This window comes from Oratosquilla oratoria, chromosome 19, assembly GCF_046742065.1.
Source record: "Oratosquilla oratoria isolate Oo_2021 chromosome 19, ASM4674206v1, whole genome shotgun sequence".
Taxonomy (NCBI): domain Eukaryota; kingdom Metazoa; phylum Arthropoda; class Malacostraca; order Stomatopoda; family Squillidae; genus Oratosquilla; species Oratosquilla oratoria.
In genome coordinates, this window is record NC_134795.1 from 63,856,493 (window position 1) to 63,873,537 (window position 17,045).

General features: G+C 43.5%; 1 protein-coding gene across 2 annotated transcripts in view; it reads right to left on the reverse strand.

The window, feature by feature from the left end:
* sli (slit guidance ligand) overlaps positions 1-17,045 on the reverse strand; it is a 1,907,921-nt gene that overhangs the window by 1,718,470 nt on the left and 172,406 nt on the right. For both annotated transcript variants that reach the window (XM_076203204.1, XM_076203205.1), the window contains exon 3: positions 8,233-8,304. In XM_076203204.1, coding sequence (XP_076059319.1) covers positions 8,233-8,304 — 72 coding nt within the window. The remainder of the gene's footprint in view (positions 1-8,232; positions 8,305-17,045) is intronic.

Here is a 17,045-nt window from a genome sequence, read left to right on the forward strand (position 1 = left end):
TTTGCTGTCTCCAAAAGATGAGAAACTCCTTAAGGAATGACAAGATCTAATTCACAATATACAAGCAGATTACCTAAACAGAGGACAAGGAAGAACAATCTTCAAGAGTTTTCACTTTCCCCTCTCCCCTTTTTTCTTTAAATCCAAAACTGTTTTGGCTCATGTCCCCGTGACAGAATCGAACTGAGTTTGTCGCCTTAAAGGAAATCGCAGCAAAGGTTTTCAATGGCGAGCAATAAAAAAAAAAAAAAAAAAAAAAAAAAAAAAAAAATGGAGACGGAGATTATTGGAAACCAACTCAAACGTAGTAATATTTTTCTTTCGCAATACATTGAAAAGACTTTATTCAATAAGCGGCCCACGTCCTTATCTAATGTACGTATTAACAACCGAACAAATTCGTAAAAAAATAACAAGATAAAATAAAAAAATAAAGGAATTGATAAAAAGATAAAGATGAATAAATAGATAAATAAATAAATAAATGAACAAGTAAATAGATAAATAAATTAATAAATGATAACTGAGTAAGTAAATAGACAAATGAATAAATAAATAAATAAATAAATTGATAAATGAGTAAGTAAATAGATAAATAGCTGAACAAATAAATAAATAGATAAACAAAATAGATAAATAAATAGCAAATAAATAAATGAATAAATCAATAAATAAATAAAACGAATAAATTAACAAATAAGCAAGTAAATAGATGAATAATTAAATAAACAGATAATGTTCGACCTACCTTTACAACATAAGAACATGAGAATGAAGGAGACACCCTAGGCAGCTCCGTATCCACCACCACCCGTCATCCCCATCCATAAAGTTGTCTGATCGTTTCTTAAAACAACTGATAGTTTCAGCGCTTACTACATGATTACTAAGTTTATTCCTTTCGTCGACCACCCTATTAGTAAACCAATTCTTGCCTATTTCCTTTTTAAATCTATATTTGTCCAGTTTATAACCATTACTGCGAGTCCTGCCCTGTTGTTTTAATATGATGACCTTGATTGCATCATCCTTGTTAAAGCCAACAATCACAATAACCAAACCGCGAAACCTGTCAGTCTCGGAACAATCCGCCATCAAGGACATTTAACAATTTTAATCCAAACGAAAACATTTCACGATAACGTCAACCACAACAACATGCCCTACCTGTGGGCGGAGGTACGCGATATCGTTCTATAGCAGGTCAATTTCAATCCAATCAACCAAGATCCAGCCCAAGGTGACGCTTTGCCCAGTCAATCACGGACGACCCTGTACAGGTAGTTCTCCCTATCTAGGAATTACTAAAATTCGAGAGGCTTCCGATATTTGAAGCGAAAAAAAAATACCTTTTGGAAATTTATCATTGTTATAAAGTGCTTCTATCATTCCTAGAGGGGAAATATCTGTAATAACCACAAACTACAGGTAGTTCCCTATCTAGGAATTCCTAAAATTCGGGAGGCTTCCGATATTTGAAGCGAAAAAAAACGCCTTTTGGAAATTTATCATTGTTATAAAGTGCTTCTATCATTTCTTTTTTTTTTTCTTCTTCTTCTTTTTTTTCGTATCGAGCATCGGAGATTCCCAGTAGAAGGGAAATATCTGTATAACCACAACGCAGAGGACTAAAACATCGCTACCAAAGATAAGGGGGAGGGAGGAGGGTGCAGGGGAGTGGAATATATAGGAAATGGAGTGGGTGGGAGTGGTTTCTATGCCTTTATCTTTTTGGCTACCCCCCTGTAAGAGGGAAAAGCCTTTGGTATATGTATGTATGTCTGTATGTATGTATCAAAGACTTTATGAAGAAATAACGCTCTAATACATATTCCTCCTCTTCTTCTCCTCTTTAGCTTCTTCATCCGCTCTTAATTTCTACTTATCCTCTTTTACCTCCCTCTTCCTCTCCCTCCTCCTAATTCCCCCTCCTCCTCCTCTATCTCCCTCTTCCTACTCCTCTTCCTCCTCCTCTACCTCCCTCTTTCTCTCCCTCCTCGTAATTTCCCCTCCTCCTCCTCTACTTCCTTCCTTCCTTCCTCCTCCTCCTCCCCCTCCTCTACATCCTCCTATCCTCCTTCTCTTCCTCTACATCCCTCTTCCTCCTCCTTCCCCTCTCCCTCTACCTCCCCTTTTACTCCCCCTCCCCCTTCTCCTCCTCCTCCTCTACCTCCCTCTTCCTCTCCCTCCTCCCCTCCCCTTCCCCCTCCTCCCTCTTCCTCTTCCCCCTCCTCCTCCTCTACCTCCCTCTTCCTCTCCCTCCTCCTAATTCCCCCTCCGACCTCCGCCTTATCCGCCTCACCTGTTTGGCCCTCAGGGTTCCTCGAGGAGGAGGAGGAGGAGGAGGAGGAGGAGGAGGACCCTGATGAAGAACCTTCTAGAAGGGGACCAGCCGGAGACGAGGACGGAGGGGGGACCTAGAGGAGGAGGTGGGGGTGATGTTAGTGATGGTGGTGTTAATGGTTATGTTAGTGGTGGTGATGCTAGTGGTGATGTTAGTGATGATTTTAGTGATGTTAGGGTAGTGTTAGTGGTGATTTTAGTGATGTTAGGGTAGTGTTAGTGGTTATGTTAGAGTAGCGTTAGCTGTAATTTTAGTGGTGATGCTAGCGGTGTTAGTGGTGAGTTTAGTGGTGATGCTAGCGGTGTTAGTGGTGAGTTTAGTGGTGATGTTAGGGTAGTATTAGTGGTAATTTTAGTGGTGATGTTAGGGTAATGTTAGTGGTGATTTTAGTGGTGGTGTTAGGATGTTAGTAATAATGTTAGTTGTACTTTTAGTGATGTTAGTGTAATGTTAGTAATGTTAGAAGTAATTTCAGTGTGACGTTAGTGGTGACGGTGGTGGCTGTGACGTCAGTAGTCGTGGTGAGGTCTGTGATGGTGATGGTGAGATTGATGTTAGTGTTAATGATGGTGTTAGTGATATTGGTGATGATGGTGGTATGCAATGGTAGCTACACTCGTGATATTGATGATGTTGACGATGGTAATGATTCAAAAGGCAAACTTTACCTACACAATGACGTACTTTAGATATTTAATTCTGGCTGAATAAAATCGCCTGTAGTCCCCGCCAGGGAGTGACAAAGTCATAATAAATGATCTGAACTCTGATTCAACAGAACAATCCGAGCCTTTGTTCCGAATTAATACAATTTTGTTTACAAAAGATACAATCTATCACGGGAGAACTCTTTCATATAGAAGTATTGTATAGCAAATGCGAAAAATGTATCTATATTATTCCGAAATATCGAAGCCAGTGGTCGGCTGGCCACAAACGCCGAATATGTTTGGTCAACAAAAATGAACAAAACGAGCATTTTTCTTTCGACATGTTTTTTCCATCTCACCGGGACGTCGACATCAAAACAATTCCTAAAATCCGCTGTTAACTTCAAATAACAAAATGCAATGTGTAATATTTTTATTTTTATTTTTAAAAAGATATAATAAAAATCTACGGATATTTCACGCCTTTTGTTTTTCCCAGCCGACGATATCATGATGATGATAATAATGATAATAATTGTTGCCTTAAGTTTCGTTTAATGGAAACCGGTAGCCCCACAGATGCTGGCAACGGTCCTCAGGATCTCCCACATATCTCTTTGGGGAAGAAACATTGGGCTGCTGTCTGTGTTGTATTATTGTGGAGCTATTTTCATACCACCACCTTGCAGTGGCAGGAGGGGTGGTGTCGCCCTTGTCGTCACTTCACCACAGGTGTAAAGTTGGTGCCATTTCCGTCGAAATTCACTGCGAGCCAGTACCCATCGTTGGTCCCGGGTGATGCCATTTATAGACACACAAGTGGTACAGTTTGCTTCTTTGTTAAGTATTAGAGGTTAATTTTTTCTAGTTTAGTGTAATAAACACATAAATTCAGACTTGAGATTTACAATACAAACAACTTTCTCGTGCCATAATACAATAAAACTAACCCACTCGCTACAACTACTGAAAGAGTGCCAGGCACTGTGGTACTTAGAAATGAAGCCAGCTGTCCTTCTAGGGCAAAGTTTCTCAACCTTTTTACCCTTGCGTAACCTTTAAAATAAATTGCATGTCTAAAGGAACCCCTGCGAAAAAAAATATATATATATATATATATATACCATATCTTTCTCATTTTATTTTCTTCGTAGTAATAGGTTACATAGGATGATGTTTATATTACATTATATCAATAACCAAGAATATGTCGTGCGTGTTTAATTATATTACGTATATGAAATTAAATAAAAAATCAAAAATGCATTAGCTTATCTCACTTGTTCTCGCGGAACCCTTAGAGACCTTTTGCGGAACCTTAGGGTTCCGGGGATCCCTGGTTGAGAAACGCTGATCTAGGGGAAAGGACCGGGTACCGGACTCCTCCCGGTCTCTCTATCGCCCACATCAAGTCCAAACTTTAGTGCTTTATTGCTTGCCGGGTCCCATAAAGGCCTGCATCATTCTGGACACCTCCAAGGGCTCGTGTCAATAGCCTCCTCCATCTACGCATCAGATCATCGCCTCGGAGGCTCTACAACAGCGTTTCCCAACCTTTTCCGACCATAGCATCCCCTGTTGTCACGTCTAAGCAGTCCAGCACCCCTATCTTGTTATTAGATGGATAAAAGAAAGTGAAGTGTACTGTTTGATGACTTATTTTCTTGATTCTTTAGAACTGAAACAAATTGACAATATTGTTTGCAGAAGAAATAAGAACACCCTAGAAAAATAAAATAGCATGGAAAAAGTCAAATATGCACAACTGGGTATTCAATGATACATATGTCAATGTGATTTTTGTGTGCATCACTTCCCAGCACCCCAGGCTGGGAAACGCTGATCTACAAGACCCCTCCCCCTCCCCCCAGGGGAGCCAAATACGGACGGATCCTCAAGGGTTATGCATAGAAAAAAAGGACAGTCTATGGGCCCAGCCCTATACGTGAACGATTTTTTTTAATCCTTGTTTGTATTTCAGGGATCGTAAAATGTTTTCTTTCTTCTTTTTGAATTGGACTTTGAGTTTCAATGGAGCTTCTAAGTCACAGAATTCAAGAACAGAGAGGAAAAAATCAAAGAGGGAAAGGAGCAAAATCCAACCACCAAGGAACGAAGGATGATAATCACACGGCCTCTCTGTATATGATAAAAGACAAACGTCAAAGATTGAAAACAACAACAAAGCCAGAGGGATTCCATACATACAAAACAACATCAAAGGACAAATGTGTATGTGTGTGTGTGTGTATGTGTGTGTGTGTGTGTGTGTGTGTGTGTGTGTGTGTGTGTGTGTGTGTGTTTGTGTGTGCGTGCATATGTGTGTGCATGTGTGGGTGCGTGTGTGGGTGCGCGTATGTGTTTGTCTACGTGTGTGTACGTGTACATGTGTGTATGTGCGTGTGTGTATGTGTATGTGTGTGTGTGTGTGTGTTTATGTGTGCGTGTATGTCAATGTGTGTGTGTGTATGTGTGTGCGTATGTGTGCACGTGTGTGTGTTTGTGTATGCGTGTATGTCAATGTGTGTGTGTGTGTATGTGTGCACGTGCGTGTGTACGTGCATGTGTATATGTTCGTATGCAGTGCGTGCGTGCGTGCGCGCGTGTGCCCGTGTGTGTGTGTGTGTGTGTGTGTGTGTGTGTGTGTGTGTGTGTGTGTGTGTATACATGTATGTATATGAATGCGTATGTACGCACGTTCACATTGTGTTTGTACTGTCATTTTTTCAACAAATTTGTGCCAGCACAAAAACAGAACATTTTTATGCGATTCATTTTCGATAAATAATGAATCATATTGACACGCCCGCACCGGTGCATGGCAAATCTATCACAAGTCATGCAGACCATCCACTTCAACGCCTCTCCCCTCTCCTCTCCTCTCCGTCACGATTTTTAAGTAATTGGTAAAAGATTTTCTTCGTATGAAAGTAAGCACTTCTTCTTTAACCGGGTTGTTAATGTGTGGAACTCGCTACCTTCCACTGTCGTTGAAAGTAACACAATAACAACATTTAAAAATCGCTTAAATCGCCTAGATAAATACTTAGACTCTAATCCGCAAATAAAATATTATTCCTTGCAATAAAAGGTCTGACAGTCCGGCATTTAATTGTAATTGGATAGGATGGTGATAGCAGTAGTATTAGTTCATCTTCTATCGCCTAGTTACCCTGTTTTCTTAATTGTAGCTTAATATAGTAAACACAAACAGCCTCGTTAGGGCCAGTAGGCCTGCCCTGCTGTTGTTTGCTCTTCCTTTGTTTTCCTTTGTGTTCCTCTTTTCTTTCCCTCCACATCCTCCATCACCAAATGCTCTTCCTTCGCTTTCTTCATCCTCCTTTCAGTCTGACTCGACACTCCTCCCCCTTCCTTCCGTCGCTCTCATCCCATCAAAACTTTTGCCTTCCTCTCCCTTTGTTCCTGATGTTTGTTTACCTCCACAATCAACTCCCGATTTCAAGACCAGGAAGAAGTTGTCTCACCTTCTCTTCCCCTCTCTCACCTCGTTTCCGTCTCTGATAGCATTAGGCTTCTGCCATTTCACACTAACCACAACGCCTCTGAGAAAGTCGATAGACGAAACGTCAGGAATAAAAGCTTCACCTCCAGTCCATGTTTCCTTTACCGTGTCTATACAACTTGTTCACATGAATTTTCAACTAACCACAACTCAAGGATTCTTCTTGTCAGCCCAGGGTCAACGCCTACAACAATTCTTTGCTGGCAAGCCTTCTCCCACTGGTGGTCCTGCAAGATGGGTGTCGGAGGGAATCATCTCCCCCACAGACCACCTTGAGAACCTATCAACATATTCATTTCCAAATACTGTTTTCTCCCAAACGTCATTATTGCATATCAGAGGAAAGGTGTCAAATACCGCAAGATTGGGTTTGATATTATCAAGAATGTTCTAAAAATGTATATCGATTGTCCATTTCAATCTCGGTTCGTTCCCATATTTTTACTAAAAGCTTTTCGAACTTTGTTGAAAAAGAGTTATGATAATAATAATGATAATAACAATAATTATAATATTAATTACAATTTTAATAACAATAATAATAATGATAATAATAATAATAATAGTAATAATAATAGTGATAATAATAACAATAATAATGATGATAATGATGATGATAATAATAATAATATAATAATAATAATAATTATAATAATAATAATAATTATGATAATAATAAATGATAATAACAATAACAATATTAATAATAATGATAATTATGATGATGATAATAATAATAATAATAATAATAGTAATGATAACAATAACAATAATAATAATAATAGTAATAATAAATAATAATAATAGTAATAATAATAAGTTTATTTGGCAATGAATCAAAATACATGAAGTGCAGATAATGAAAAGAACACATAGTTCGAAATAATTACAAATGCCGAAGATAACACAAAAAAAGCATGTAAGCTTATTTCCATTGTGGTATTTGCAGAGAAAACAGACTCGCAGATCTTCACGAAAAGTTATTGACGCATTAAGGACCCCAAACTTAGTGATTAGAATTCCAATATTACTCGTCATCAATAACGGCCAAATGTACAAGTGAACACATTTCACAGTAACGTCAACCATAACAACAATTTACCATACAAACTGGAAGACATACAGTGTTACTAAACTGGTCATGTTCGTTGAATTCCCACGGTTAGATTAAATAATAGTTGAGCGAAATGACATGATAACAGAATAAATGCGATTGATATCCGCGGTGATATAACCCGATAGCATAGCCATACCCACACTGTAACATATATGGGTGTATGTTACTCGGCCAATGGTGACGTACGGTGAGTGATGCGTGGTTTAGCTTGTGTAGTTTATTCTAGTTAAGATACGTGTGCGTCGGCCTAAGGACGGACGTGGCGTGGTCCCCAAGTGGGAAACCGACCGCGAAGGCCTAGTGACGCGCTACAAGTGCAGAGCTCAGACTGACTGACTAACTGAATTGTCCGAATTTGAATGGCCTGCCCGCTCGGGGCAGGCAGTATACGAGTATACATATAAGGGACCGACCTGACGCCTGACCAGACGCGACCTAATTGCGGTGACCCTTTCTAGCCTCCGACCATTGAGTCAGATCAACTACCACATAACTCTACTATGCATGAACTTGCACCCTACATACAAGTATGCTTGCGGGGTCCATGTACACCACAACACCACTAAGAACACTTACAGAATATTTTGAGAACACTTACAGAATGCGGAGATCCGTGAGATGGTCAAGGTCACCAGCGTGAACCGTTGTCAGGTTGTTGCCCTCCAAGTCTCTGCCGAAGGAAAAGAAGACAACGTTAAGAAGACAATAACAGCAACGGTAATAAGACAATGACAACAACAATATCAAGAAAGAAAACAAAACAACAAGGGGGTGTGTCTGTCTGTTTGTCAGGAATACTTGAGTTCAACACTATGGCACCAGGAGTTAGGGTGGGGGTGGCCAGGAAGCTTGAAGGAGGTGACTGGACAGTGTAAGAACAATAATGTTAAGAAACCAAGAGAGGATGAAGAAAGGTCAATCCAACCAAGCAAAATGACAAACACGTTCTTCACTTGAGACTAATGCGAAACAAAACTGAAATCCCTTCATTTTAAAAAAAAAAACTAAATTATTTTCGTTATTTACCTGTTCATTTACGCCTCATCTTAAATATACTTTGGTTGAGGTAGCGCTGGTAGTTCCCACTACAGAGTACAGGAACCATCAACACCAATTCCTCGCTGGAGATTGCAGTTCGCAATGCGCCCCTGTCTAATGTTCCCCATTAATCAGTGTGCGCTGCAGACACTGTACCCACTCCGAGAACCTGGATGATGTAGTTCTAAATGGTTTCACATTGCCGCTTGAGAATGGAGAACCAGAAGAACGTAAGATAAGAACATAAGAATGGAGAAGACTGCAAGAGACCATAAGGCCTACACTAGGTAGTTCCATGTCTGTTACCACCTATCATCCCCATCCAGAAGAACGTAAGACGATAAGAACATAAGAATGGAGTAGACTGCAAGAGACCATAAGGCCTATACTAGGCAGTTCCATGTCTGTTACCACCTTTCATCCCCATCCACAAAGTTATTTAATTTTCTTTTAAAACAACCGGTTTTTTCAGCACTCACTGCATATAGGAGGACGGGAAGCCCCCGAGTGTAAAGAAGATAGCCCACAATATAACCAATATCATTACTAACATCTTCACTGCAATAACACTATGCATTTTGCTGTACAAGGTACAGGTGGAGAACGCATAAGAACATAAGAATGAAGGAGACTGCAAGAGACCATAAGGCCTACACTAGGCAGCTCCGTAAGAACGAGGAAGTAATGTCTAGGAAGACAGAAAGTCAGGAATGAAGATGGAATTGAAGAGGATGTGAGGAACGGAGAAAGAAAATGGAAAATAGATGGTTGTTAAAGGAACAGGTAAAATAGGAACGAAGATAAATCAGCAAAGGAAAGGCAGACACACACATACACCTCCATTCCTCACCCACTCCCCGGTCTCCTTTGCATGTGCGTACATACATATGTGCGTACATGCGTGCGTACATGTGTGCGTGTACACGTAACGGAGCTCCTTGCACAACCTCTCTGTCTTTTCGTCAAGGTTTTTAATTACATGTGAGGTACGCCGATGTTTACATTACCACGCGCATACACGCTCAAACCCCCCCCCCCGGCCCAAAAAAATGAGAGATGATCTCCTGAAACCCAATAACAACGCCCACACGCCCAAAGCACGCGATAACATTCGTACAAGTGCGCGCCGATTAATGGGTTTGTTTTGAGCAAATCCAAACGTTATTCTCCCAGACGTCGAATCCAATATTGTTTCAATGTGGAGCAAATGTCAAGAAGGAAGGGCCTCGAGGCTCGTAATATCCCTTGCTTGATCCCTCATAAGGCCACAGCCCGTTTTCTATGAGGCGTGTTTGGCCTCGCACAGCAAACAGACGACTAACAATAGACTGTCTATGCCGCTACCGTGCCTTCCAGACATAGCCGACCCCCACCCCCCCACCCTACTCCTGTTGTCTTCATGTCCTCTTCTTCTTCTTCTTCTTCTTTGTCTTTTGTTCCTTCTCCTTCCTCTTCCATTTCTTCTTTGGATTTCTGTCCTTCTGTTTCTTCTGCTTAAACTGTTTTCCTTTTTATTTTATTTTATTTTATTTCTTGTTCTTTGTCTTGCTTCTTCTCCTTTCACTTCTATTTCTTCTTTTCTTTGGATTTCTGCCCTTCTGTTTCTTCTGCTTAAATTGTTTTCCTTCTTCTTTTTAGTTTATTTCTTCTTCATCATTTTTGTCAAGTTATAAAAGTATTACAAGGTTTCCTGTGGGGTTCATCTTTGCCACGAGGGCTTCACCATCTGCCCGTCCACTTTCACAAGAAGACACGAGCCAAACATCCAAACAACCTGGAGGAGCGAGTTCATAACCAAGCAACCTCGTACTCAGTTTGCAGTCAGCGCAACAACCTTGTAACCTTGTGGGTATTTATCTATTTATTCATTTATTTTTGGGTGAGGGTGAGGGGGGGTGAGGGTGAGGGAGGGTGAGGAAGGGAATCCCCCCCTCGCCCCCAACCTTCCGAGACGGGACTAAACTTGGGGTGGAAACTCGGATCTAATGAGAGAGGAACAAATTTGTTGATCCCGGTTAATCCTTTGGCCCGTTATGGCTGGGCGCTTAATTAAACCCCCGCAGGAGGGGTGGTGGGGAGTGGAAGGAGGAGGAAGGTTCACTACGTTACGGCTGCCATGTCACATCCCTTGAACATCACACATACTCGAGAAAGTCGATAATCACTTGTATGGCAATATCTGCCCATCAGCTGGAGATGTTGCTATATAGGTGAGTCTCGCTTTTCTCAAAACTACTGAAGCTGAATATATGACACTAAGCAGGGAAGGAGTTACAGCCTTATATTTTTTAAACAAATCTTTTTGTGTCTGGTGGCATGTTTCTTCCTATTCTGACTGCCGTCAGGAGATTTTGATAAGTTCCGCGGCACACTCTCTGTATCAAAAGAGTCATAATTGATCTCGATGAAACACTTTCATACAGTGGCACTAGATGGCACTGGGAGGCACTAGGTTCTATTATCTATCTACGTGGCACTTTCATCTTCAACACCATTGTTAGCCAAAGGATCTGAATACTCAAAGATCCTCCGGAGAGGTCATTTCCTCCGGAACCACCCAATATCAGGTATGTTGTCGCCCCCACACTCCCGGATCTGAACACGTTAAAACAGCAAAGAATAAACGCGTCCCGGGGCGCTAAGTTTTCTTCCGGGAGACTCTCCAACTCCTTCGCAATCTGCAGCGATTCCGGAGCCAAATCCGGGCAGTAAAATAGGCCAATCCCCATCCGGGGACCCTAAAGAATCCGCCGAGGCAAAGCATGAAATCCCGCCGCGCGGGACAAATGGGTCCGGAGTGGCTGGAAAGATCCCGAACTTGGGGGAAACAGAGGAGGATAATAGAGGGGCATGACTAGGAAGGAAGGAGAGTGCTTGGGGGTCATAGGGAATGCAGAGAGGACGTGAAGAAATAAAGAGAGAAGTGAGAGTAACAGAATAAACATTCCCAAACTGAAGGAAATAGAAAAAAATGATGAGAGATGGGGGGACATCGAGCACGATAGATACGACAAAGAAACATGAAAAGGGAGAAAAGAGGAATATACGAAATATATAAGGAAGTGGTGGCTATGTGAGTAAAAATCAAGTTAACAGGGGAGGGAGAATCTGTAAAATAATTAGAACAAATGTATGAAGATATACAGTCCTAACAACCTCAAGCATAAAGCTTCGCTTCACATAAATCGTTTAGTTTTAGCCCCAGCACGTTTTCCGGGAATTGCCATCAACTTCAACTGGCCTTCATTGAACACACTCTCACCAAAAATATGAAGAAAAAGGAAAAACATAAAGAGGACAAAGGACGGAAGACAATAAGTTGGATAACGAAACATGAAAATGGGAGAAGAGCTTGAGCTTGTAATATGAAACAGAAGCGTTTGGAATCAAATGGTGGCAGTGGTGGGAGATTGGTCTCGTGAGAACAGGAACATAGAGGACAAACGAAGGGAGACAATAAGTTGAATCTTAGTAACGAAACATGAAAATGGGAGAAGAGCTTCAGCTTGTAATATGAAACAGAAGCGTTTGGAATCAGATGGTGGCAGCGGTGGGAGACTGGTGTCGTGAGAACAGGACCATAACGCGAGGAAACCCACGGAACGCCAAACCCGCGCTGCCAAACGCATTTTACTCCGTTTTCAAGAAAGATATTTGTGCTCCTTCTCGCGGAGCATCTTTATAGTCCTTCTCGGAATCCTTGTGAAAACGAGTTACGCAATTACGACTTTATCAGGCTCACGACACTGGGACGGGAGGAGGGGTAAAAGGAGACGAGGAACAAAGACTGAAGGAGAGATGATGGCTCGAAGGGGAGCGTAAACGAGGCAAAGGCGACCTCAAACTATCGACACTTTGATAAAACTTAGATATATTTTATTCAGGTTAAAAGTAAATTATATTATTTTGTTGAGTACGGGGCACTGTGGTGGTTATAAGGTCATCTTGATTAAAACGAAAGAACCACCGCCCTTTCGAGTTCTATTCTGTTTAACAACAGTCAAAATGGTAGTAGCTGCTTGAAGTTTTAAAACAAAAATATAAAAGGAAAACAGACTCGAATTAGCAGCACAGTTTAAATAAATTGCACTAATTTTTATAGAGTGACACAGACAGAGACAGAAACAGAGACAGACGAACAGACAGACAGATACACACACACACACACACATACACACATATACATACACACGTACACACACACACACACACACACACACACACACATACACACATATACATACACACGCACACACACACACACAAACAAACAAACACAAAAAATATTAGTTGGTTCAATAACGCAAACAGGAAATAATACTAATGATTTCAAAATCAGAATGCTGCTTGTAGTGCTTTACGGAGAATTTGTTACAGAAAACAAGACCAGAAAAGGTGAGCCTGCTTTATCTATTATGCATAAAGCATAATCCAAAAACAGGAAAGACCAGCAAAATAAGCGAGTGAAGAGAAAGAGAAAAAATTAGAAAGTGGATTAAAAGAGGAAACCGAGAAACAAGAAATTGTCAAAAGATAAGACGTGAGAATAAGGAAGAGAACTATGAGATTAATCTAAAAATGTCACAGAAAGGAAAGGCTGACAAAAGAGTTGGCGAGAGAAAAGAGAAAGAATCCTTCAAAGAGAAGAAAAAAAAAAAAAAAAAAAAAAAAATAGCCTAACTAGAGGGTGCAAGACTAAGGAGGAAGATAAAGAATTAACATATGAATAAAAACGGAGGACCCTGAAAAAAAAATGCAGTCTGAGAAAGAGCAGTAAGTCATAAGCTGTCTCGGAGGAGATGGAGGAAGAGGGGTAGGAGGAGGAGGAACAGGAGTAGGAGGAGGAGGAGGAGGAGGAGGAGGAAGAGGAGGAGGAGGAAGAAGAGAAGACCCTGGAGGCCCCGGAGGCAGACACCAAGAACAAACTCTGACGACACAGACTCTGCCAACGTCGGTGGAAATCAAATCTATGAAGTGGCGAACGGCGCCCATCCGGGACCCCGCGCGCCCCCGCGCCCGGGCACAAGTGAGGGGAAAGACCACGACAGCGGTGGCCCAAAGAGGGGATTTTTTTTTCTTTTTCTTTTTTTTTTTTTGAGGGAGGCAATGCATGAAAGCATTCAGAGTAGCAAATGGTTTGAGGATGAGGAGTAACAGGAAGAAGAGAAGGAAGGGGAGGAAGAAGAGAAGGAAGAGGAGGAAGAAGAGGGGGAAGAGGAGAGGAGGTTAAGGAGGAGGAGGTAGGGGAGAAGAAGGAGGAGGAGGAATAGGAGGAGAAGAAAGGGAAGGAGGATGAGGGGAGGAGGACGAAGAGGAGGAGGAAGGGAAAGAGGAGGAAGGGGAAGAGGAGGAAGGAGAAAAGAAACAAAGGGAGGAGGAAAGGAAGAGGAGGAACGTGAGGAGGCGGAAAGAAAAGAGGAGGAAGTGTAGGGGGAGGAGGGGGAAGGGGAAGAGGGAATGAAAGGGGAGGAGGAGGAGAAGGTAGGGATGAGGAGGTGTAGGAGGAGGAAGGGGAAGGCTAAGGAGGAGTGGAAGGGGATGAGGAGGAGGTTTGGAGGAGGAAGGGAAAGAGGAGAAATGAAAAGAGGAGGAAAGGGAGGTGGGATGAGGAGAGGAGTAGGGAAGGTGGAGGAGGGAAGGAGGAGGAGGGAAGGAGGAGGAGGAGGGAAGGAGGAGGAGGGAAGGAGGAGGAGAGAAGGGGGAGGAGGAGGAGGGAAGGAGGAGGAGAGGGAGGAGGAGGAGGGAAGGAGGAGGAGAGGGAGGAGGAGGAGGGAAGGAGGAGGAGAGGGAGGAAGAGGAGAAGGTAGGGATGAGGAGGTGTAGGAGGAGGAAGGGGAAGGCTAAGGAGGAGTGGAAGGGGATGAGGAGGAGGTTTGGAGGAGGAAGGGAAAGAGGAGAAATGAAAGGAGGAGGAAAGGGAGGTGGGATGAGGAGAGGAGAGGAGTAGGGAAGGAGGAGGAGGGAAGGAGGAGGAGGGAAGGAGGAGGAGGAGAGAAGGGGGAGGAGGAGGAGGGAAGGAGGAGCAGAGGGAGGAGGAGGAGGGAAGGAGGAGGATAGGGAGGAAGAGGAGGGGGAGGAGGAGGGAAAGAGGAGGAGGGGGAGGAGAGAAGGAGTAGGGGAAGAGTAGGGTAGAAGGAGGGAAAGAGGAGGGGGAGGAGGGAAGGAGGAGGAGGAGGAGGAAGCGGTGGAAGAGGACGATACACCTCATTCTGGTCCTCTTCCCTCGAGGATGAGATGAAGAATGAGGAAGAGGAAGAAGTGAAAGGAGGAAGACATCGAGGAAGCGGAGGATGAGGAAGAGGATGAGGAGGAGAATAAGGAAGGGAATACTGAGTACGACGAAAAGGAAGGGTCTGGAAAAAGCGGAGAGAGGAAGTAGGGAAGGGAAGGGAAGGGAAGGGAAGGGAAGGGAAGGGGAAGGAAGGCGAGGGAAGGGGAGGGAAGGGAAGGGGAGGGAAGGCGAGGGAAGGGGAGGGAAGGGAAGGGGAGGGAAGGGAAGGGGAGAGAAGGGGAGGGAAGGGGAGGGAAGAGAAGGGAAGGGAAGGGAAGCGGAGGGAAGAGGAGGGAAGGGGGAGTAGGGGGAGAAAGTAAGGAGAAGGAGTGGGCTGGCGAAGAAGGCGAAATGAGGGAAATGAATGGATGAGGGGAAGAAGGAAGGGGAGAGAGTAGGGGGGGAAGGACGAGATTATAAGCTGTCTTTTACTACAGCGTACTTACCCCGCCCTGCCCCTTCCCCCCCCGCCCTCCGCCCCGCCCCTCCCCGCCCCCAGGGGGAGCTGGGGCCTGGGCCTGGGCCGGGGGAGACGATGAAATCTGCCCCGGAACTAATAAAAGCAGGTTGCGGTGATATTGAAAGGGATGGAGGAGAAACACGAAGGGAGGGAGGGAAGGAGGGGGGGAGAGAGGGAAGGAGAGAAGGAGGGAGGGAACAAGGGAGGGAGAGAGGGAGGAAGAGAAGGAGGGAGGAAAGGAAGGAGGAGGAAAGGAAGGAGGAGGAAAGGAAGGAGGAGGAAAGGAAGGAGGGAGGAAAGGAAGGAGGGAGAGAAGAAGGGAGGGAGAGAGGGGAGGAGGGAAGGAAGGAAGGAGAGAGGGAGGGAGGAAAAGGAGAGAGGGAGGCAAGGAAGGAGGGAGGGAAGGAGGGAGGGAGGGAAAGAAGGGAGGGAGGAAAGGAGAGAGGGAGGGAGGAAAGGAAGGAGGGAGGGAAGGAGGGAAGTAGGAAAGGAAGGAGAGAGGTAGGGAGGGAAGAAGAGAGGTAGATTGGGAGCGAGGGAGGAGGAGGAGGAGGAGGTGAAGATGTTGAAGTGAGGAAGGGGGAGGGACCCCAACTACACGTGATGGAGAGAGAAGGGGTTGATACACACACACACACGCACGCACGCACACACACACACATACACACAAGGAAATGACGGAAAAATGCGGCCCGGCCGTAAAAAGAAGATGCGGAGTTTGTGCAAGACACGTCTTCGCTTTAAGCGAGGTTTTGTTTTTGCACTCTTCCCTTCCCCCCCAACCTCGTCATCATCATCATCATCATTATTATTATTATTGTTATTATTATCATTATTATCATTATTATTATTGTTATTATTGTTATTATTATTATTATTATTGTTATTATATTATCATTATTATTATTATCATCATCATTATCATTACATATTTATTTATTTATAAATTTATTTTTTGGTCCTCCCTTCTACTCTCGCTTTCCTTCTTTCTTTCTCTCTCGGTCTCTCTCTTTCTTTGGTTGTGTGTGTGTGTGTGTGTGTGTGTGTGTGTGTGTGTGTGTGTGTGTGTGTGTGTGTGTATGTGTGTGTGTGCGTGTGTGCGCGCACACTCGGCACTCACCCGCTACGACCCTGTCGAAGCTCTAACCATAAACAAAAAAGGCGAACACATATGACCCACGCAATATTCTGCCCGGTGTGGCCCTTTCCCCTAATAAAGTCTCCTGCAGGCGGACAGAGAAATCCCTGCTGCCTAATCACCTGAGCCCAAACCCGAGGGAAGGTCCCAGGGGAGGTGCAAGGGCGAGTCACTTCCCTTGAAGAACAAGAGTCCGCTATAAAGGCTCAGGAACAAAGTCTACATATACAAGAACTGTGATGTATATCAGCCTGGTGGAAAGTTGTGAACATAAGAACATAAGAATGAAGGAGACTGCAAGAGACTATGAGGCCTACACTAGGCAGTTCCATGTCCATGACCACCTGTCATCCCCATCCTTAAAAGTTGTCTAACCGTTTCTTAAAACAACTGGTAGTTTCAGCGCTCACTACGTGGTTACTAAGTCCGTGGCTATTGAGGCAGACGTGGAGGGCAAGAAAGCAAGGACAGACCGATAAGTTTCTTAGGAATGGCGAGATACCA